The sequence below is a fragment of the Vigna unguiculata genome, chromosome 3 (genome assembly GCF_004118075.2).
Source record: "Vigna unguiculata cultivar IT97K-499-35 chromosome 3, ASM411807v1, whole genome shotgun sequence".
Lineage (NCBI taxonomy): Eukaryota > Viridiplantae > Streptophyta > Magnoliopsida > Fabales > Fabaceae > Vigna > Vigna unguiculata.
In genome coordinates, this window is record NC_040281.1 from 3,976,764 (window position 1) to 3,998,845 (window position 22,082).

Consider the following 22,082-nt stretch of genomic DNA (forward strand, 5'->3'; position numbering starts at 1 on the left):
TTATGAACACAAATCCACTGTATGTTTCTCGTAGTATATGAATTATTCAGTATATAGATAGGTTTGATTAAAAAGTTTTGTGCAAATCTAATTTAATCTATTTTAAAAATTATATCTTTTTAATCTTTTAAAAATAAATAAATAAAGAAAATAGTGTTGGGGCTTGGTGACTTGGTAACATGTATTTTAAAAAAAGAAACTGGGGAGTTGGTGCACCAGAATTTCCTCCCAAGGATCAAGCACCTAGTTCCCTATTTTTCTCCTCCTCTTTAACCTCTACAAGAGAGAGACAAATCATCTTTTTACTCAAAGATTTTCCTCAACCCTTTTTGCACCATAATCTCCAATTTTCAAATCTGTCCAATAATTTTCTCTCATTTTTCTTTCTTGTTATAGTTCATATATTTTTTCTTATTACTAAATCTTTTGAAACTTCTGTTTCTTCTTCCTCCGTTTAAGCGCGGAATGGATGTTTGCGTGAAGGAGGAAGTCTCGGAGACTCCAACTGTAACTCAGAGGAAACCGCGAACCGGTGCTGTTTCAGTGCCTCCTCCGGACTCGGTCATCGAACTCAGCAGTAGCGATAGCGATTCCGAAAGCGACATTGATTTGGACGATGTAGTCGCCAGTGCACTGCAGGACGGAGGAAGTCCTTCTAAGAAGCCAAAGACTGACTCCGGAGCGGTTTTGCCGGTTGGATTCCTCAGCCCTCTCCCTCCGGCACCAGCCTCTCCACCGGCATCTCTACTGGCATTGCCGGCGCCGGAGTGGGCTTCTATTTCGGCGTCGCTGTCCAAGGACTATTCGGGACCGGGAGTGAATAGCTGCAAGCAGTTCTGGAAGGCTGGGGATTACGATGGAGCTGTCTGCGGTGGTTCTGGATCTTCAACAGGTGTTTTTTATTTTTGTCTATCTTATATGGAACTGTTTTTTTTTATCTTTGTCTATCTTATAGGTAACTGCTTTTTGTGTTTGTATATCTTATATGGAACGGTTACTTATTGCTTATTCTGGGAATTGTTGTGTTTCAGGTTATTTTATGTTTTATTTTCTTGTTTTCTGGCCTTTAATCTGTAACTAACCGCGGTAAAAAAATAATGTTTTTATTTGTTTTTCTTATTTTCAATTCTTTATTCTTTAACTTCCGGTGCGAGCCATTCCATTGATATTCTACCACAACTCCTGCCAGTTATTGAATAGAAAATCACACCAACTATGTAAAGAAAAACAATGGCTATACACAATACCTGTTTCTCCACTAGTTTCTAATTATGGTTACTCCAAACTGTAAGCAATTGACCACATACTTGATGTTTCCAACACGAAAGGTTTAGAATTAAAATGATTAACAGATTCTTAGAATGCCTTTTAGATGTCAGGCAAGGTATACTATTTCATAAATTTCTGTCGAACCCAAATATACAAATTTAGAAACTTTTGGCGTAAAACTGACTCTTATTTAACTTATTGTTTTTGCCTACTCTTACTCTAGTGATGAAAACCATTTGCCAAAATTCAAGTTTAGAGTTAATCTTTTCATCTGACATCAAAACTATACCGTCCACAAAAAAAATGCAATTGGGGATGAATCTTTGAATGTCAGTATATCCAATACTAAATTAAATAGTTAATGACTAAAAGATGTATATCTTATAAAGTCAAAGTCGAACTTTAAGCTTAATTTAAGAAACAAAATGTTTTTGCAAGGTCTAGTGAGTGCAAAGGCTGAATTATGAACTATGACACAAGGGGTATGTGAATTGTTATGGATGAGAATTATTGTAAATGATTTTAAAGTGGCATGTAAAGAACCAATGATTCTTTATTGTGATAAGAAGTAAGCTATTAGCATTGCTCACAATCCATTTCAGCATGATCGGATCAAACATATAGAGATAGATTGACACTTTATTAAAGAGAAACTGGATAGTGGCCTTATTACTCCTACATCCCATCTGGACTTCAGTTAGTAGATCTATTTACAAAAGGTCTTCCCACTGAGCGATTTCATGATCTCACATGCAAGCTGAGAATGATAGATATCCATTCACCAGCTTGAGAGAGAGTGTTGTTAACTGGATATTAAATGCAATACTGAAAGTTGTTGGTAGGATATTAAATGTATTACTAGAAGTTGTTAGGAGTTGTTAAAAGTTATTAGAAGGTGCTAGAGATCTCATGTAATTATTACTTTAGGGTTTGAGTTCTCTATATATAGAAGTTGATGTACTGTTTCAAATGAATCAATTGAATAAAATTTTCTTTCTTATTAATTCTTTCAAGTGTTATTAATGATGATTTAGTCTTTAGTTTTGCACTTGTATTTGAAAATATTTATTTTGTACGCATAATCTTTGTCTAGTAGTCATCATACTATCCACTTCTACATGCTTTTGAGGTTGAAATATGTGTAGCCATAAGTATTAAGTATGTAATATGATTCTCTTGATTAATATGTTGGGACTTAATTGATCAGGGATCATTCTAGCAAGCTTGTTAAGTTTTGATAGTCATTCATTGATTTGGACACGATGGTTTAATCAAGGTTCAACAAGCAACCTTTTTTGAACCACCTTTGTTGTGCAACAACAAAATTCATTGTTATAGATGTTTTTTTGCCCTTTTTTTTGTTTTCTTTTTTGTGTCTAGCTGACACAAAACTGAAGTTCTCTAGAGCAGCCTGTGTTGTTGACAATGCAATCGGAACCTGATATTTCTTCTAAAATCTGCAGTTGGTATGGATCATGTCAGAGTTCACCCCAAGTTTTTACACTCTAATGCCACAAGCCACAAGTGGGCTCTTGGAGGTAAAGTGGGAAATGGGCAAATTTGTATTATTGGTTAATCATTATTTGTGATATTAGATATAGTTTTGTTTTCCTTCCCCTAATCCTTGGAGGTTTATTGTTATGTAGCATACTTATATTAGCTATCTTACGTTTCTGTAGCTTTTGCTGAGCTTTTGGACAATTCATTGGATGAGGTATGTGTTTCTTGTCATCCTTTTAATAAAGCAACGCTTGTGATTATTGCCCTGCCTTACTTCTTGAATTTGAGTTCAGGTTTGTAATGGGGCGACATATGTTAATGTAGATATGCTTATAAATAAGAAAGATGGCTCCAGGATGTTGCTGATCGAAGGTATTTCATCCATAAAATGTTTACTCAAAAGATATATGAAAGGAAAAATGGAGCATATTCTTAGCTACGATGATTGATTTTGGTAGTAAAACAGAAGGACGTAGGGTGTGAAAGAGTATCCTGTAAAATTTCGTAGAATATGTGGCTTTTATTCCTCCATGAAGAAAGCAAGTCTTAACTTATATTTCTGTTTTGTTCTGTTCTGAAATTCTTGCATACAACTTTACCCCACTTGTCTTAAACAAGTGTATGCTAAAATTGGATTGGTTATTTAGATAATACATTATTATTGTTATTCCTTTAAATATTTAAGCTTACCACTATTTCATCAATAGTCTCTTTATTTCTTTAAGTTGATATCCCAGGTACAAATACCACTGCACCTTTTTACATTGTGACAAAATGAGTTCAACCCATTTTCAAAAAATTCAAGCAACCCTAGGTATGTCTAGGTTGGGTGTAATTGACTAACTTAAAAAAAAAAAGGTTATGAAAGGGTGACTCAAAGGTTGACCAACCAAATAAAAAAAATAGAAGAAAACCCTTTTCAACTTCATAATAAGGAAAAGTAGCAACCCTTATATTACAAGCGAGGTTGTAGTGTTGAATTAGGATTTAATCCACTTTTTAAGATCTTATAAGAGCCTATTGTGGTAACATTTGTGAGTGATAGCATATTGTCTTTAGATATAGCAAAAATAAAGTAAAAACCTTGTCTTATATACTGGTTTTATATGATTTCAAACACATTGACTCACTACTTGACTTGAAAGTTTACATGAGTTTAAAGAGTTTGATAGAGATTTAAATCGTTTCCACTACCTATGATAGTGAGCACGTTAGAGTTTAAAGAGTTAACTTGAGTTTGACAGCCTTTACCACCACCACACACAAACACCCTTCAACTAATTGACATGATAAGTAGTTTTCAAAGTGAGTTTATTTCAAAATTTGAAAAAAAAGAGTCCTGATGAGTAGTTCTTTAAAATTTTTAAACTTTCAACCATAAACCACTCCAAACTGGTCCATTGGGCATTTACATCAACAAGTTCACAACCAAAAAAACGAGTCCTGATGGGTTACTGTATATACAAGAGATAATGAAAATAAGTTAATTTGATGCTACCAAACGTGTTCAGCTGTTAGAAGTAACATAACCCGATTTGCCATCTCCACTGAAAAGTAAAATTTATTATTTGACATAAGAGGAATACATGAAAAAGGTTTAGAAATTTGATTTTGTCTTATTAGTAGAATCACAATAGAAGTGCTATACGCTCTCTCTTTTTAGCACTCTTGTTTTCTTTTTGTTATCAAAAATCTAAAATGTTTGATCTTTAATTTTTATTTCAGATAATGGTGGTGGGATGGACCCTGATAAAATGCGTCAATGTATGTCACTGGGGTATTCTGTGAAAAGCAAAATAGCGAACACAATTGGACAATGTAAACCTTTACTCAGGGTAGAATGTACATCTTGTTGAATAAACTTGTCAAAAAGAGTATGCTTATCTATTGTGTTCATGTGATAGATGGAAATGGCTTTAAAACAAGTACCATGAGGCTAGGGGCTGATGTAATTGTTTTCTCCCGTTTTCCAGGGAAAGATGGGACAAGGTTTGTTTAGCTCTCTTGTTGCTTCATTCAAATTTCTTTCCTAGTTTGAGATATGTTTGCATATAAGGGGAACTTGCTGTGAGGCAATCTGGTTATGATTAAGGATTTGTTGGATTTATAATGCTTGTTTTCATGCACAATTATGTATTATTACTTTTTACCAAATTTATAATAGCTGTTGAATGTAAGGTTATCTTGCTATTGTATATATGTAATAATATTTTCCTTATAAAAAATTATGTGAGGTAGTTCTTCATTTATCACATTAAAAAAGAACTATTCAATGTAAGGTTATCTTGCTATTGCAGTTGAGTGATATTATTTTCTTTTATCACATTGAAAAGCTAAACAATCTTATCTTGTATCATTTGTGAATTTTAGTTGATGAGGTTTCTGTATGACGTCTTGATGCAGCCTAAAACATACCCATATGAAGTGTTCCTTGTTTGTTGGAGTTCAATGATTTTGTTCCGGAGGAATAAATATATATTTAGCATTACCTGGTCTACTACTGTCACCATGTCTACTGCCTGCTATCATGGTTTTCAAAATCACACGAAAACCATAAAATTCTGCTCAGGTTGACATTAGAAAAAAAAGGAAGTCAAAAATGACATTTGATGTGTTTGTTTCCGCGTCATGGTTTATGCACAATGCATCCAGGTGATAATTCTGTTTGGGTTGACGTCATGTTGTCGTATCACATGAACATATCTTTGTTGATGTTTTCCCAGCTCTGTTATGTAGCGATGTTCTCATTTGTTTTGTCCTGGACAGCCTTTGCGACCTCAACTACTCTCCCATATGCTTTCTATTGTCTATTTCATACATTGTAGGTTGGGTCATATTAGGGTTTTTGTCTTTTTTCTCCTCTTGACACTTCAGAATGTTGTGCTTCAGTTTTAGTCCAACAACTTTTTTTTTTTGTTTATGTAAGACATACATAACATAATAGAGTTAACTAAATGATAATAATAAAACTACAATAATTATTGTTCTTATAAATTTATTGTTTTTCGTGACTTGCTTATATATCTAATGGGGTGATTTGGATGTTTTATTAGCTCTACTCAAAGCATAGGTTTGCTGTCTTACACATTTTTGAGGAGTACGGGAAAGGAAGACATTGTAGTACCCATGGTAATTTGTTTTCTTTACTTGTAGATTTTAGTTTTTTTTTTTGAGTATATATTATTATTACGAGTGAAACTAAAATATTTATATTGATTTTTTGTCTTACATATTCTCCTATGAGACACAAAAGCCTCTTTCGTGGTGTTGTATAACAGGAGTTTATACTGTATATTGGAATTCTCTGATAGTGATATAATTTGTGTGCTTGAAGATTGATGAATTCCCGTGGTCTCAATATACATTGCATCTTTAACCTTCATTATTGTCTCAATCTTGCAATGATTATCTGAATTTTCTGCTGTGAGGACCACTATATTCATGGATTGGAAAGCATGGGATGGGTCAGGATGTTTGTGGACTGAAATTAGACATTTTGGGATGAATTGGGGTTTGAAAACATAATTCGTGGACTGCACAGTATGGGATATGGTTGATATGTTTGTGGACTGGATGAATTATTTAATTTGATTGTTTAAATATGTTCTTCTAATTATGCATCTAACTATTGATTACTGAAACTAAAGTTGGACTATGAAAGAAGAGGACGGCAATGGAATAAGATAATACGAACTACTCTGGATGATTGGAATAAAAATGTTGAAACAATGGTACAGTGGTCACCATTTTCTGATGAGGCTGATCTTCTTCGTCAGGTAATCCCTTATTGTTTGAAAAGAGTATTAATCTGATATTTTACTTTTCTTACATAGCGTCTGCTCTTCTTGGTGCTAATATCTTAATTCTATGAATCATGGTTTCATGTCTATATTGTTGATAAACTGTTATTGTCTTAATTTTTAGTTCAACTTGGTGAAAGATCATGGTACACGAGTAATTATATACAATCTTTGGGAAGATGACCAAGGTCAACTGGAACTTGATTTCGATGCTGATCCACATGTATGCTTGATAACTGAAGATTGTCATCCTCCCTCATCAAAAATTCTTTGTATGAGCAAATATCATAGAAATTTTGATACGTTTATGGTTTTGTGTCAGGATATCCAAATTAGAGGTGTTAATCGAGATGAGAAAAACATACAGATGGCTAAAGAGTTTCCCAATTCTCGACATTTTTTGACCTATCGGCATTCACTAAGGGTAAATGAAGATGATTATTATTACTACTAATATTTGTGTAGAAAAAAAGCAGATTTGGCTGCTTTCTGCATGGTATTGCGGCTCCACTGTGTATTTAATACGTAGTGTAATATTTTATATAGAATTTAGGGTGTATTTGGTAGAAAGGAAAGAAATTAGTTTGAAATAGTGAATGTGAATAACTGTGAAATGAAGTGGAAATGAAGTGTTTGGTTTAAGAGTAAAAGGTATGAGAGAAATAAGAAATAAAATAAAAGATTGCCACATAATCAACTTTTTCATATAATAATTGATCATGTATATTCTGCAAGGCCACTTGCTCAGCCAATTATATTGCATTTTGTTGTGTATCCAGAGTTATGCTTCAATTTTATATCTGAGGCTTCCTTCTGGCTTCCGAATTATTCTTCGCGGGGAAGATATTTTGCATCACAACATAGTGAATGATATGATGATGTCTCAGGAGGTGACCTACAAGCCTCAAGCTGGAGTTGATGGGCTTCTTCCAAAGGACTCATATGTAATGTCTTTGTGTTTTGTATTCCCAACTTGTACAGAAATCTGATTTCATCTAGATCTTGTGACAGATGGTTGCTGTTGTTACTATTGGATTTGTCAAGGATGCAGTTCACCATGTTGATGTCTCGGGTTTTAATGTCTATCATAAGAATCGTCTCATTAAGGTAGGGTTTGTTATGATGAACAAATCAGAAAGTCATAATTGTTATTATTTATTTGCCTAATGTCACCCTTAGTCTTGCTTGTTTCATTCTTAGAAATTCTTAGAAGTTATTAGAGAATTTCAGAGAGATTAGAACGTGTGGATTCTGATATAAACGTACACAGCGATCTGTGTTTTTTTACATCTGCTATGCATAGCTTCTGTGCAAGCTAAAAGGAGATATTTATAACTCCTTGCTAATTTAATAACCAGTAAGGGAATAGCCAACAGTAAGCTATGAATAGCAACAGTAGCTAAGAAATGGTATCCTCTAACAGAAAGGAGAAAGTATGCAATTTATCCCCTGGCTATTGAGGTTTAATAATTTGATGCGTTTATTGGGTATTGTTCTGAAAATAATCTTGCTTTATCTGTGCTGAAATTGACCTTGTTGTAAGGAGTTTCTTTTGAATTAAATTAAATTATTGTCTGTGGAACTTTCATATCAAGTGAAGCACTCTAGATGTCCGTCCTTTCTAACAGTCATAAGGGTTTCCATGATGATAAAACAATCAATATGGACTTTGCCACTTGGTGGAGTTGTTCTATTTGTTTGCAGTATCCAAAATCATTGTCACCATTTTTACGTGTTGTTTTCTTGATTGTCAGCCTTTCTGGAGGATCTGGAATCCAGCTGGAAGTGGAGGACGTGGGGTCATTGGTTGAACCTTTTCTATGTTCATTGAGTTCTGAGTTCCCTTTATCAAGTCTATTGTATTCATTTAACATAAGGTTCATTTCTATTTGCAGGTGTCCTGGAAGCCAATTTTGTGGAACCCGCTCATGATAAACAAGGCTTTGAGCGCACATTAGTTTTATCAAGACTGGAGTCTAAATTGATACAAATGCAGAAAAAATACTGGTAATTGTTTATTCTTTATTGGACTATTGTTCATGATAATGGCTTGTGAGTAATATGAATTATGTATACTTATTTATTATTGTCTATTTTATTTAGGGGCACTAACTGCCACAAAATTGGTTATGCTTCCAATCGAAATAAAATACAAATAAGAGATTCTGGTGATAAAGGTATGATTTGAGGCCATGCTGTTGTTGTTTGATGCTATGCTCTGCTCGTTCGGTGATTGAAATTATGTTGTGGATGACCATATGGTATTCTACAAATGGATCTTTTCTTTTGTAGACACAACTCCTGAATATGTTCCAGAACCATCACAATCAAAAAGGAAATATTCTACCATGGATGGCAAGGTAACGCCATCGACATCAGACAAATTGCATTCACAACCAAATCAGAAACGGATGCAAAAAGAAACAGAAAGAGAGAGTGCATTTAATAATAAACGGATGCAAAAACAAACAGAAAAAGATAGTGCATTTATTAATGGCCGATCTCCTGTTTCTCCTCCTAAACATATAATACAAAGTTCATCCGAGGAATCATCCTCTGATGATGATCTCAGTGAGGATCTCTTGCCTAAAAGAACAAAGAAGACATCTGCCGCTGAGAAGTCATTTGAAAATGAGAATGGAGGCACTACATCAAATAGAAAAGCCTCACAGTACACACGGGCATCCGCATCCAAGATAAAGGTAGTGAATATCATCACCTTTATTTCACTTTGTTTTCATTCTCCTTTTTTAAGCTAGAATATGTGCAGGCATTAGAACTTGAATTATTAACATGTAAGGCCTAGAAAAAAGTGGAATTGGAAATTTATTGCTTCTACACTGAGTGTGCTGTAAAACCTTTTATCGGTATTTAGGAATGAAAAAAATGAAGAAAAATAGAAAAAAATGGAATATGTGAGTGTCCAATGCGACAAAGCTTGTCTTATTTTTGAGGGAGCATGGAGGTCATAGGTGCCAACTATCTGGTAAAAGACACGGTGTTTAATAGTTTTTAGCAGATTAAAAATATTGTATAATTGGTCTTTAACTTGTGCCAATTAGCCAGATTACTATGGTACCGATAAGCTGATATTTTGTTACCGTTCTGCAAGAATTCTTTAAACAGTAATCATGACACATCATGCAATCTGCTGATCATTATAGTGTTTTGTTTCTAACCTCTAAGCGGCTAACGTAATCGTAATATACTATTGCAGATGAAATATTTCAATTTCTTATTTTACTATGTTCAATACTATCAATATTCCAAAATGGGTTTTTTTTTTTTTTTATAATTTAATTGAGAAAAAGTTCCTATAAAATCTGAGTTACGGTGAAGATGACTAAGAGTCTAAAGTGCTTTTTAACTAGAAATTCTTGTTTTTGGTCTTAAGATGTCTCTTCAAGAAGAGTTGATGTTTGAGTGCAGGGAAAAGATGTAAATAATGGCGAGCAACCACTATCTGACAATGGTTTACTGACACTTGAGCAATTGAAAAAAGAGAACCGTGAGTTGAAGGAAAGGTATATTTTAATTTTAGAACATTCACTGCATATATTGCTTTCTTTTGTGAACTTTATTCATTGGGCCTTATCCTTCTTTTTTGTTATAGATTACAGAGGAAGGAAGAGGAAATTTTAGAAGTGTCTCAAGCTTTGCTGCATGACCAAGACAAGTGTAAATCTCTCGAAACTCAGGTTTGGATCATGATCTTTGCACTTTACAGCTTAATATTTGGTGTCATTGAATGATGTAGATTGGTTTACTAGTTTCTATTATTTGTTTAGCACTTTTACCCTTTTAAGTACTTATTTTATTTGATATCTTGGATTATTTGTGTTAACCATTTTTTTCTCTCGGAGAATTTATCTTGTTCGGGATTTTATCTTTATTTGAATGGGATAAATATGTTTTTGGTCCCTTAACTTTTAGTGAATTTTGGAATTAGTCCATTTCGAAATTTTGGACCAATTTAGTCCTTCATCTTTCGAAATACGTGGATTTTGGATTTAATTCTTTTAATCAATTTTTGTTAGGTTTATTTGATGTTTCGTATGCATTTCAGGATTGTATTTGATTTGTTTATACTATTTAACACATTTTTGCTTTCATGTTAAGTCAAATACTATTATGAAACGCGTTTGAAATGTCAAATAAACTTAACAAAATTTGATTAAAAAAATTAAATCCACGTATTTCGAAAGATGAAAAACTAAATTGGTTCAAAGTTTCGAAATAGACTAATTCCAAAATCCATTGAAAGTTAAGGGATCAAAAATATATTTAACCCTATTTGAATTGTTTAATTAGAAAAGAACTATTTTCGTGCTTTTGGTTGATTGCTGTTTGGATTCAGTTAGTTGTTTTATTGAGATTCTATACTAAGAAGAGTCTGCTAGGATAAGTTTTTCTATAAGCACTTTCAGACTGAAAAAAAAAGAAGAAAAAAAAAAGAAATGATCTTCTTCACAAGTTAACTTTAAGAATTTAGAAAAATTATGATAAATTTTACAAATTAGTTTATGGAGAAATTCATTTTATTTTTTCTTGGTATTTCTATCCTAGGAGTGCTTACATAGAAACTTGTCTAAACAGATCCTATATAGACTTTTATTGTAAATTCCGTAAACTCAAACAACATCTCCAGGAGTCATCGTTGAGTTAGAGAAACTCTTTGCCGTGGAGTACTGTAGGTTTATTTGGGGAGTAAGAGCACCTTGCTATGCATCAAAACTGCTAAGGATAACACCCCATTTCTTCACGTACAAGATGCACAAACATTTTCTATTATAACCGGAAACATGATTGTTGTTAGTTGGATATTAAATGCAATACTGAAAGTTGTTAGTAAGATATTAAATGTATTACTAGAAGTTGTTAGAAGGGTCTAGAGATCTCATATAATTATTATTTTAGGGTCTGAGTTCTCTATATATAGAAGTTGATGTATTGTGTGTGATGATACTCAAGAAATTTTGACAAAAGTCATAAAAGTGTTTAGTATATTTGGTGTACAACAATCAGGTCCGGTCCTAATCCCCAACACATGTCTCATTGGTGTAGAATATTTGCTTTAGGGAAAGTTGAAGAGTCTACTTTAGAACACTACAAACTTGGGTATCGCACGAGTTTGGTACCTCGAGTGTCTCCAAATTTTTATTGTTGGAAGAGTTTCCTTAGCCGTGTAATCTCATATGTAAATTGGTATACCTATGACTCGACACTCAACTTCAACATTGGATTTAGAAACTGTTTTATGCTTCTTGCTCCTCTAGGACATCAGGTTTCCACCAATGAGAATGCAAATCAAGAAGTGCACGTATTTTTTATCGGTAATCCTACCCAATTAGCATCAAAGTAATAGACATTTGGATTTGTCTTTATCCTCATATATTAATTAGTGACTTGGTGCATTTGAGGTACGAAAGTGACACATGACGAATTTCGAATGACTATCCCAAGGATCCAACAAGAATTGACTAACTTCGCTAACTGCAAAGTTGATGTTTGGCCTGGTGATAGGGAGGTAATTAAGTCTCCTCACTAGATGATGTTATCTTCAGGGGTCTTTAGTGGCTCCCCTTGACTTTAATGAAGCTTTACATTATGGCCCATCAAAGTGTCCTGTGGCCATCAATCAAGCACACACTGGATTTAGTTTAAGGTATACGTTTTCTAGGAAGTGATAATGTTAATGGATGATTGGGAAACTTCAATGTTGAGGAAGTACCTTAGTGAACCCAAGTCCTTGATTTGGTTTGGTTTGAAATTGACTGTGGGGAGGAGACGAGATGGAGGATTCCCTAATACTTATTGGCATTGATGGAACAAGAAAGATTAAGAGATGAGATTGCAATTATTGAGGATAACTCAGATTTATGTCATGAAGGTCTACAAGAAAAACTTCATATATTACATGGGATTTGATTGAAAGGTACTAAACCAAAGGAAGATATTGATATGGTTTTTTTTCGTCAACTTTGAAAATGTATATAAACAACTGTCAAGTTATATGATCAGGGGTTTGAACTTTAGGTATGTATGTATGAAATTATTTTGAAAAATTATTCTTCGACTCCTAACTAGGGGATACTCGGTTCACAAAAAGAAAATAAACTGCGAAAGGCTTGGGAAAACGTGTTCAAGTGGCTTCTTTCTTGGCTATACTATACCTTTATAATGGAGTAACTACTATTGGGAGAAGCTTTAAAAGTGATACCAAGGACTTCCCTATAAGGAAATATTTATACTTAAGCTCAACTTTTGAGTCCTAGGATTGTTTAATATAGTCTTTTGATTTGCTTATGATTGAGTGTTATTGGAAACTGAAGTTCCACATTGTACAATATGAGATATTTGATAGAGTATTTAAGTTTTTGGCTAAACTTTGAGGGTGTAGTTTATAGTGCTTGGATACTTGTTAATTAGTAACAGAGCTGGTTGTGGATATATGTTGAACAAGACTACCTAGGGAAGGTTGACTGGTGAGGTTAACCCAAGAGAAAGTGAAGTGTCCCCGTAGTGAATTTACAATTTAATATAATGTTAGTTATGTTGTCGAACTTGCATTTTTGAAGTCTATCCCCATGCAAATCTAGTTTACTTTTACAATTTATGACATTTCTCAACCCCTAGGGGTTATCTTATTCGCACATGTCATGCTGAAACGAATTAAAAAAAGAAAAGTCGCGGATTATGATAGTTGATGAATTTGTACAACCCATAAAACTTCTTTTGTCCTTTTCTGAACTCAGTTGAAAAATTCTTATTTAATTTCTGTCAGCTAAACGAGTCAGAAAAAAAGATTGAAGAGTTGAACCGTGATCAAGAAACTCTCATTGATGTATTCTCTGAAGAGAGGGATAGACGTGATGCTGAAGAGAAAAATCTAAGAAAGAAGCTTCAGGTTTTATTCTTATCTCATGCTCTGCTAATCCCCCTCCTTGAATATATATATATATATATATATATATATATATATATATATATATATATATATATATATATATATATATATATATATATATATAAATGAAAGAATGGGTGCTACGTTTTTCTTTTTCTTTTATTTTAATCCAAAACAAGTTGCAATTACAGTACCTGTTTTTTGGTCCTGTAGGAGGCATCAAATACTATCCAAGAGCTGCTTGACAAGATACGGGTACTTGAAAAGAAGTCTACAAGTGGTAAACTAGAACGATAATGATGGCCTTGTTATTGCATTTTGTTTTGAGTGTTGTATCTACTTGCCACTGGGAAGCCAATGGTTTTTTGTGATGCTTGCTTTTATCATTTATAGGAATCTTCTAACTTAGGGTGTAGGGTGATACTGTAAATTGATTGTATAGTTTCACGTCTAACACTTTCTGTCCAGTATGGATGAATTAATTGGAGACTAACTTGACGATGTTCTTTACCATGGCATTTGAAGCAATTTTGTGTATCTATTTAAGTTTCTTTTTAGTATCGTTGTTCTCAAATACTAGTTGGATTTTTAATTGAGGCACTTGCTAGTTGCTGCATTTTTGCTAAATTTGACCTTGTCTACATTATTGAAATTGGTTCCCTTTGTTTAGTTATTAACTCTCACCGTTCACAGCATGAGTGTCGTACAGGGCTAAAGAACTCCGTACTAGGTGAGATTCTTGGGGTGAAGTTGATCGGCGGTTAGAGGAAGTTGATTATTATACGAAGGTTGTTGTTAAACATTGATGTGTGATGTGGAACAGTTGGTTCTACTTGTTTTAAAATTGAGTAAAATTGATTTTAGTATAACTAAGATTGAAAACTGCAGAACATATATAGTTTAGTTTAGTTGTTTTTATATTATTTTCACTCTAAGATTTCACATTGAAATGTGTTATGGTAATCCGTTATTAATTATGCTAAATTTTAATGTACTTATAATAATCTGTTATGAATATAGAATAATTGAATATCTTTTAAGTCCCATATTCTTCTGAAATAATAAACTCTTATGTCCTTTAATTCATTAAATGGTTCTTCATTTTTTAAAATTATAAATGTTGATAGGAGAGAATTATTTGAGGGAGGCGAAATAGACCGTGAGTAGGCATCATGATTAAATATTTCAGAATTTAGTCCAAATTTAATTTAAATATAATAAAATAAATCGAGTTTATAATTCAAATTTATTTTAATTTAATTAATTAGATTTGGATGTTTTCAATTTAATTTAAATTTGTATAAATTTAGATAGAAGTTTTTTGTTAATTAAATTAAATCTAGTGTGATTGACTTAACAAAATTTTGATTGAGTTATATTAATTTGACTAGACATAATCTTGACTTCACTCGAGTTGATTTTTGGTTTTATTCGACTTGAATTGATTTGGTTATGTCTTTGTTTTGACTTGACTTATTTTTAATTCGGTTGATTCTTTATCAAAATTGACTTATTTTAACTCAAACTTAATGCATTTTGATTTTAAATTTTCAAAATCTAAAAAATTAAATTATCTTATCTAATTCTTATTCAAATCAATGAATTAAATTTAAAATAGAAATATAGATTTAAATTTGAGATAGATTTATTTAAATAAATTTAAAGTAATATAAATTTTAATGATTATGGACTAAATTTCATAATTTAGATTTTTTTTTTCTCAACCTTAACTGTGAGTCTGATGACGGAGAATACGTGGTCTGAATCTTATCATTAATTTGAATTTTAATCACCTTTGTAATAAATAATATGCAAGTGATGTTCAATAAGTTCTTAGCATTAATTTCTTCACAGTGTTGCATTCATTACTTTCTCATACAAATCATAACAATTGAAAGCAATGTTAGCATTAGGAGGAGTTTCAGACTTTCCTGCCATAGGCACGAGAAGGCAATGGTAATGCATTAAAGTTGAAGTTTGGTGATTGGGGATAACAGTGGTGTGCATGGCTTATTCTCGTTGGTGTTGGTTCCCACTGTACGTTGCAGCCGCAATAGGTCTTGGAATCATCGCCATATCCTCTGCAATTCGTTCCTCTGATTCCAAGAACTCAATCCAAGAAGGCACACCCATACCCCATGAACTCTCTCGCAATGCTTCCAACGCTCTCCGAAGAGCAGGCTTCTTTCTCATGGCAGACCTTCTCCACCACTCCCCTTCCTTCTTCAAACCGCCCCAAAACTCAACCATCTTCGCCATCAGAGACTCCGCCATCAGAAACACCTCACACCCTCTCTGGTTCCTCAAAACCCTCCTCCTCTACCACACCACCACCGCCACCTCCACCTTCTCCTTCCACCACCTCCTCAACATGTCCCAAGGAACCTGCCTCACCACCCTCCTCCGCCACAAAAACATCTCCCTCACTAAGGTCCACCCCGCAACAAACTCCGTCGAGATCAACAACGTCCTCATATCAAACCCTAACATCTTCCTCGCCGACCAACTAGCCGTGCATGGCGTTCTTGCCCCCTTCTCCCCCTTGCACCCGCACGACCTTCTTCAACGGGGTTTGGATTTCTTCATTCGACCCCCCTCTTGTTCTTCCAACCACTCCCTCTCCAAGAACGCTGTTCACTGGAACCGCGTCGTTCACTTGCTCCGTGCCAAGGGCTACGCTTCGTTCTCCGTTGCACTGCGTTCGGTTCTTGAAGGGATTAAGAAAGATCACTCGGGTAGTTTGGGTTTTGCCACCATCTTTGCTCCTCCTGATTTCATGTTGCTTGGCCCCAACCCTTTGCTTCACAGAGCTGTGAGGCTTCATATTCTTCCTCAGAGGTTTCGCTACGAAGAACTCGCTTCTCTGCCGGTTAGGACTCTCTTGAAGACGCTCGTGCCTGATGAGCTTCTTGAAATTGACGGGGTTTTGGATTTCGCGCCTGGCATGTTCGTTAACGGTGTTGAGATTGTGGCACCCGACATGATCACTTCCGAGAACTTCGTGGTTCATGGGATTTCTAAAGCTTTTGAAATGACTGAATACTCATTCTCCGATGAAAACGATGATGTCAGCGATAGCTTCTTGCATAAGAGGAAAACTCAAAACATTTTTACCGCTGAAAAGTCAACCAAAAAGGAGAACGAATATTTTCAAGATACTGGATCTAGTCCAAAAACCTTGCGCTATTACATTCGGGGATCCAAGTTCAAGGTACAGTAACATCACCATCTTTATTTCATTTTGATCTAAATTCTTATTTTTTTGCTACTGTATATCCATGAATTGATCCAAAAATTTAGGATATTGAATAACATAGTTTCTGAATTTAGTGTCCTTCTTTAAATTTAGTTGTAAGTTTGTTATTTCTTTTCTTCACCAGTTCGATGATGCAGAAAAAGATATTGAAGAGATGAACAGTGATCAAGGCGTATTCTCTGAAGAGGGATAGATACGAGACTGAAAAAATAAAAAACTTGAGAAGCTTCAGGTTTTACAATTACCTAATATGCTTTAATCCCTCTCCCTCTTTATTTCCTGAATATATAAATGGAATAAAAATAAAAGGGTGATAATGGTCTTTTTCTTTTAATCCAAAATAGGTATAGTATTTGTTTTTTTGTAAAAGGCAAAAAAAAAAAAACTATCCAAGAGTTTGTACGTTGATTGTTGTGCTGGTTTGATCATTTATATTGTTAATTGTTTGTATGATTTCACATCTACATGTTATTGATAATAAAAATCCTGGAGAGTACAAAATAATAAATTGATGACTAAGTGAATAATTATTTTTTGGCATTGTTTTTAAAGTTAGTAAGACTTTTTTTTTCTTAAGTTGATGAGAAACCATATTTTTTATCAGTTGGAGAAATTTTTTTAGTTAATATCATGAAAAAATGTGAATCTACTCAATGTAAATCAATCAAATATGGTCAACAATTATAATAAATTAAGTCAAATCATTCAAATATTATAAAACTTAAAATAATATAATTTTTTTTTTGTATTTTAATGATATGAAGCTTAAATATAAAATAAGTTAAAAAAATTATAAAAATATGATACTAAGTTATTTATTTCTAACATTTTAAAAATACTAAAAGTATTTTAAGGGTGTTTGTTTCTAATAATTTGAGTATTTAAAAGAATATTGTTGCGGATTCATCTTTTTTAATATTATTGAATTTGATGTTGTCATTGAATAAAGGGTTTGAACATTAGTGATAGGAAATGTGTTGTACAAACAAAGGATTGAAATTCCTAATTTAACCACTCATTATTATTCTGTGTTCAATAGATTTCCTTCTTATTCGGTGAATTTCACCCTTGTAGAAAAACATTGTCCTCAATCAATTGAACAAGTAAACGTTTATGTTTGATGTATTAGTTTTCTCTTATTTTTGCTTCTAGTTGTTACAATCCATTATTGAAATTTGATAATCTCCTTACTAGAATATGATTTTTCAACACTGGATGCAATGTTATATAGTTTGTAAAAATGTAGTTTAAAAATGATTGATAATAGAATAAAGATGATGTTTTCATCAATATCAGTTAGACATTATTCATAAAATAGAGAATATATATATATATATATATATATAGGATGTTTTCCATAGATCAAACCATTTTCAGTTAGAATTTTCCATTTTTTGGGATAATTTGAAGTATTATACTTTACCTTTTATATATATATATATATATATATATATATATATATATATATATATATATATATATATATATATATATATTATCAGTGAATTTCGTTAGACCTTTAACTTAAATCCCATTATATATTTATCAATTTTTTTTATGCATCAATGTGAAATTTGTATCCATTAACGATATATATACAAAGTATATGTATCATTATTTGATGCATTGTGATTTCATTCAACAAATTCCTTTGAAGTCTTTGTCGCACTTAAAGGCTCATTTGAACCTAAATATTATGATGTGTATTATACAAAAAATCTTAAAAAAATGATAATTAATAATAAACTGAAAAAAAAAGTGCGTGAATTAGAAAAGTCAAATTTAAGAGTGATATGACAACAAATGTTTATAAAACTTACTAAGATAGTTTGATTAATATATATATATATATATATATATATATATATATATATATATATATATATATATATATATATATATATATATATATATATATATATATATATATATATATATAACATGTATGATATAAAAATATCATTTTAAAAGGGGTTAAGGGTGAAATTTTATCACTTTAGTGAGATACATTCACCTATATTATTATTTATACCTTACTAATTAAATAATAAATAAGTTAATATTCTTGTTAACTAATAATTATTAACTAAATATAAACTAATGATTAATATATGTAAAATATAATAATTTTATACTAAATTTAATAATTTTAATTTTTTCATGAATATATATATATATATATATATATATATATATATATATAGTTTCAAATTAAACTTTAAAATAGTTATTATTTACATGAAATATATAAATATGTAAATGTGATAAATAATTATTTTTAAAAAATTAATTAAATAAATCACTTTGACTTTTAATAGATGATATAAAAAATTATTTAATGTAAATAATAATTAATTTAAATATTACAATAGTTTCTCAACCTACATCCATTTAATACTTTATTTACGATTAAATAATTATTTACATAAAATATTTTAACAAATGGATGAATTTAAAAGTATTATTAATTAGTAAAAATTAAATATTTTTAAATTTTATTATTTTAATATTGTCTACTTAATGTTTCATTATAATACATCTTAGACATTAATACATTACCAGTTACATAATTAATAAACTAATATTATTTCTTAATCCATATTCATTAATTAAATATCAATTAATAATTATTGTAAAAAATATGTTCTCCAATAAATAGTGAAGATTTAAAATATGATATTAAAATAAATATAATTTTTTTAGAACATATATTAATTTTTAATACGTATAATATTCATCTTGATATACTTAATAATGAAAATATAGTATTTATTTTATAAAGATTTGAAATTACAATTTATAATATGTTAATTGAATGAGTGAGACTAAAATAATATATATATCTTTAAAAAATAAAAAAAAAATTGAGCCCTTTTAAGGTCATAAATAAACGCATCATAATTGCACCTCTTATCACTAAAGATACAAAGTAATTGTTTCTTTAAGTCTATACTCATCTAAGTCTGTATCCTATTTAAATTTGTATTTGTAAAGGAAAAATTCTTAGATCAATAATTTTGTAATTTTGTAACTTTATTTATGTAAAAATTCATTTGACTTTATATTCTATTTTATATATATATATAAAAAAAAATATAAATAAAATAAAATAATAAGTTCATTAAGTTATAATATATCTCTTATATCTGTCATATGTATATTATTTCTCATATTTTCACAATTTTTAAAATTTTTCAACATTCACAATATTTTATATTGCAACTATGACTCATATAATATTTCATATTTTAATATGACTTTTAAAATTTTATAAGTTTGCATTTCAATTGAATCTGCATCAAATTCTCAAGATTAAAATATGAACTTAAGTGAATGTTTAGTGTATATATGCTCGATTCTCTACGATACAATTTACATTTAGTCATTTCCGGTTACGAAATGAAAGAAAAATGTCTAATAAAATATATTTATCCTTTCCAAAATATAGAAAAATTGCAAACAACATAAACTTTACCAAATAATGTTTATTAAGAGTTAAAGAAAGAAGAAATTAGGAAAAATTATAAAATAATTAGTAACTCGATAATTTTAAAAACAACAACATATATGGCAACTAATTAATATGAATTAATATATTTTGTTTATAATTTATTGTATAAATAGTCGATTCTATTATATTTATATTGATATTTTTTCGTACTACATTCCCTATTTATCCTATTCTAATGTATTTGTGTCCTTTTATATATATATTTTGTTCAGGACAAAACACAGCACAGCAGACCAGAAAAATCCTCGCTACCTTCAATACTGTCAAAGGTTCTTATTTGGTATGAACTATGAAGCATTGTTTTCTTCATTGTTTACTGTTGTTACTTTTTGTTCAAGAATGTGAATGAAATCTCCTTTTTTAGTAATTACATGTTTTTCATTCACAATCTTTAAACTGAGATCTAATGTTTGCAACAACTATATACTTATGAATTATGAAAAAACACATTCACGTATTGTTTTGTAGGGTTTATTACCTATTTGTCATATTTTACCGTTTTTGTGCCTTCCTATAGTTCCCACATTCTCCTTCTACCTTCTTCTTTATCTTTATTTCTGCACTCTTCTCTCAGAGAATGAGATAAGATGGATTTGTTTGCATTTTCTTAGGCAGACGATAATAATTCAATGGCAGTACTACGTTCGACGGCAACCTCATCCTTGTTCATCCTCGGAGTCTTCGCTGCTTTTGTTGCAGGTGCGTTTTCCTCATATTCATGTTGTTGTTCTTGCGTGGTTCTGGTTTGGTAACACAGTGAAGAGTATTGGATGATGCATGCAGGTTGTGCAATGGGAGCGGTGATGAATGAGAAGTGCAGCAAGAGTAGCATGGAAGTAAGCCAAAGTCCGACGGTTCCACTTCCGAGTGGAATTCCACAATATACGGTTGAGATGGCGAACACGTGCAGCAGAAGTAACTGCAGCGTTTCTCACATTCATCTAAAGTGTGGCATGTTCACTTCTGCAACTCTCATAAACCCTAAAATCTTCAAACGCCTTCGCTACAATGACTGTCTCGTTAACGATGGCAATCCCTTAAGCAGCGGTGTCATTCTTTCCTTCAAATATGCTTCTTCCTTTCCTTATCCTCTCTCTGTTTCCTATCTGCGTTGTGATTGATTCTGGAATTTCGATTCTTTCTTACATTTTTTCTGTTACTCTCAAACAGAAAATTTGGATTCTCCTTCGTTTATAGTTTTTTCTTTCTTTTAATTTTGTGGATTTTGTGGTGCAGTATTATGAACATGGAAGTAACAAGAGTAATTTTTGGTGATAATTTTCAAGAATAGTGTTTAGTTTGAGATAATTTTTTCTAAACATGTTCCACATGCTTTTTTGCTAGGAAATTTGCCTAGTATATATTTATAATATATCAATGTATCATATTTATTCAAATAAATATTCATGTATTTTTTTTTTACTTAACGGTATAGTTTTACAATTTTGTTTTTCTTATTTTTTGAAACATATAAGATTTGAAGAGGAATAATATTACAGAAATAAACTATTAAAAGTAGGAAAAATATTATATGATAGTGTGTCAATTTTAAAAAATCGAAAGTTAATTTGAAGTTTAGAATAATTAGGCTTAAAGGATGTTTCATGTATGGGTAAAAATTTTTCATTAGAAGCTATGGCTTTTTAAAATCTTGAATCCCGTTAATTATATTCTTAAGAAGTTATTAAATTATTTTTGACTGATAAAATATTATCACAAATATTTATATAAACTTTTCAAAAAATAATTTAGTAAAAATAATATCATATATTTTGATAAATTTTTGTTTCAAATAAAAAAATAGATTTTCACCATTTAAATTTCTTTTTGAGATACCAG

At 31.4% G+C, this 22,082-nt stretch overlaps 3 protein-coding genes across 3 annotated transcripts; all 3 read left to right on the plus strand.

The window, feature by feature from the left end:
• Positions 1-203: 203 nt before the first annotated feature.
• Positions 204-14,034, plus strand: LOC114179006 (protein MICRORCHIDIA 7). Its single transcript, XM_028065187.1, has 20 exons — positions 204-892; positions 2,733-2,807; positions 2,949-2,983; positions 3,063-3,141; positions 4,495-4,587; positions 4,674-4,758; positions 5,823-5,898; positions 6,417-6,545; positions 6,694-6,792; positions 6,892-6,993; positions 7,349-7,513; positions 7,581-7,676; positions 8,324-8,375; positions 8,465-8,576; positions 8,673-8,746; positions 8,862-9,271; positions 9,999-10,093; positions 10,183-10,267; positions 13,354-13,476; positions 13,690-14,034. The coding sequence occupies exons 1-20, from the start codon at positions 466-468 to the stop codon at positions 13,771-13,773; spliced, it is 2,496 nt and encodes an 831-aa protein (XP_027920988.1). The 5' UTR covers positions 204-465; the 3' UTR covers positions 13,774-14,034.
• Positions 14,035-15,376: 1,342 nt separating this feature from the next.
• Positions 15,377-16,925, plus strand: LOC114178332 (fasciclin-like arabinogalactan protein 21). The gene is made up of 3 exons (XM_028064173.1): positions 15,377-15,416; positions 15,474-16,687; positions 16,857-16,925. Exons 1-3 carry the CDS (start codon positions 15,377-15,379, stop codon positions 16,923-16,925), a joined length of 1,323 nt encoding a protein of 440 aa, XP_027919974.1.
• A 3,947-nt stretch (positions 16,926-20,872) lies between these two features.
• Positions 20,873-21,364, plus strand: LOC114178343 (TPD1 protein homolog 1-like). Its single transcript, XM_028064183.1, has 2 exons — positions 20,873-20,942; positions 21,027-21,364. The coding sequence occupies exons 1-2, from the start codon at positions 20,873-20,875 to the stop codon at positions 21,362-21,364; spliced, it is 408 nt and encodes a 135-aa protein (XP_027919984.1).
• The last annotated feature ends 718 nt before the right edge of the window (positions 21,365-22,082 follow it).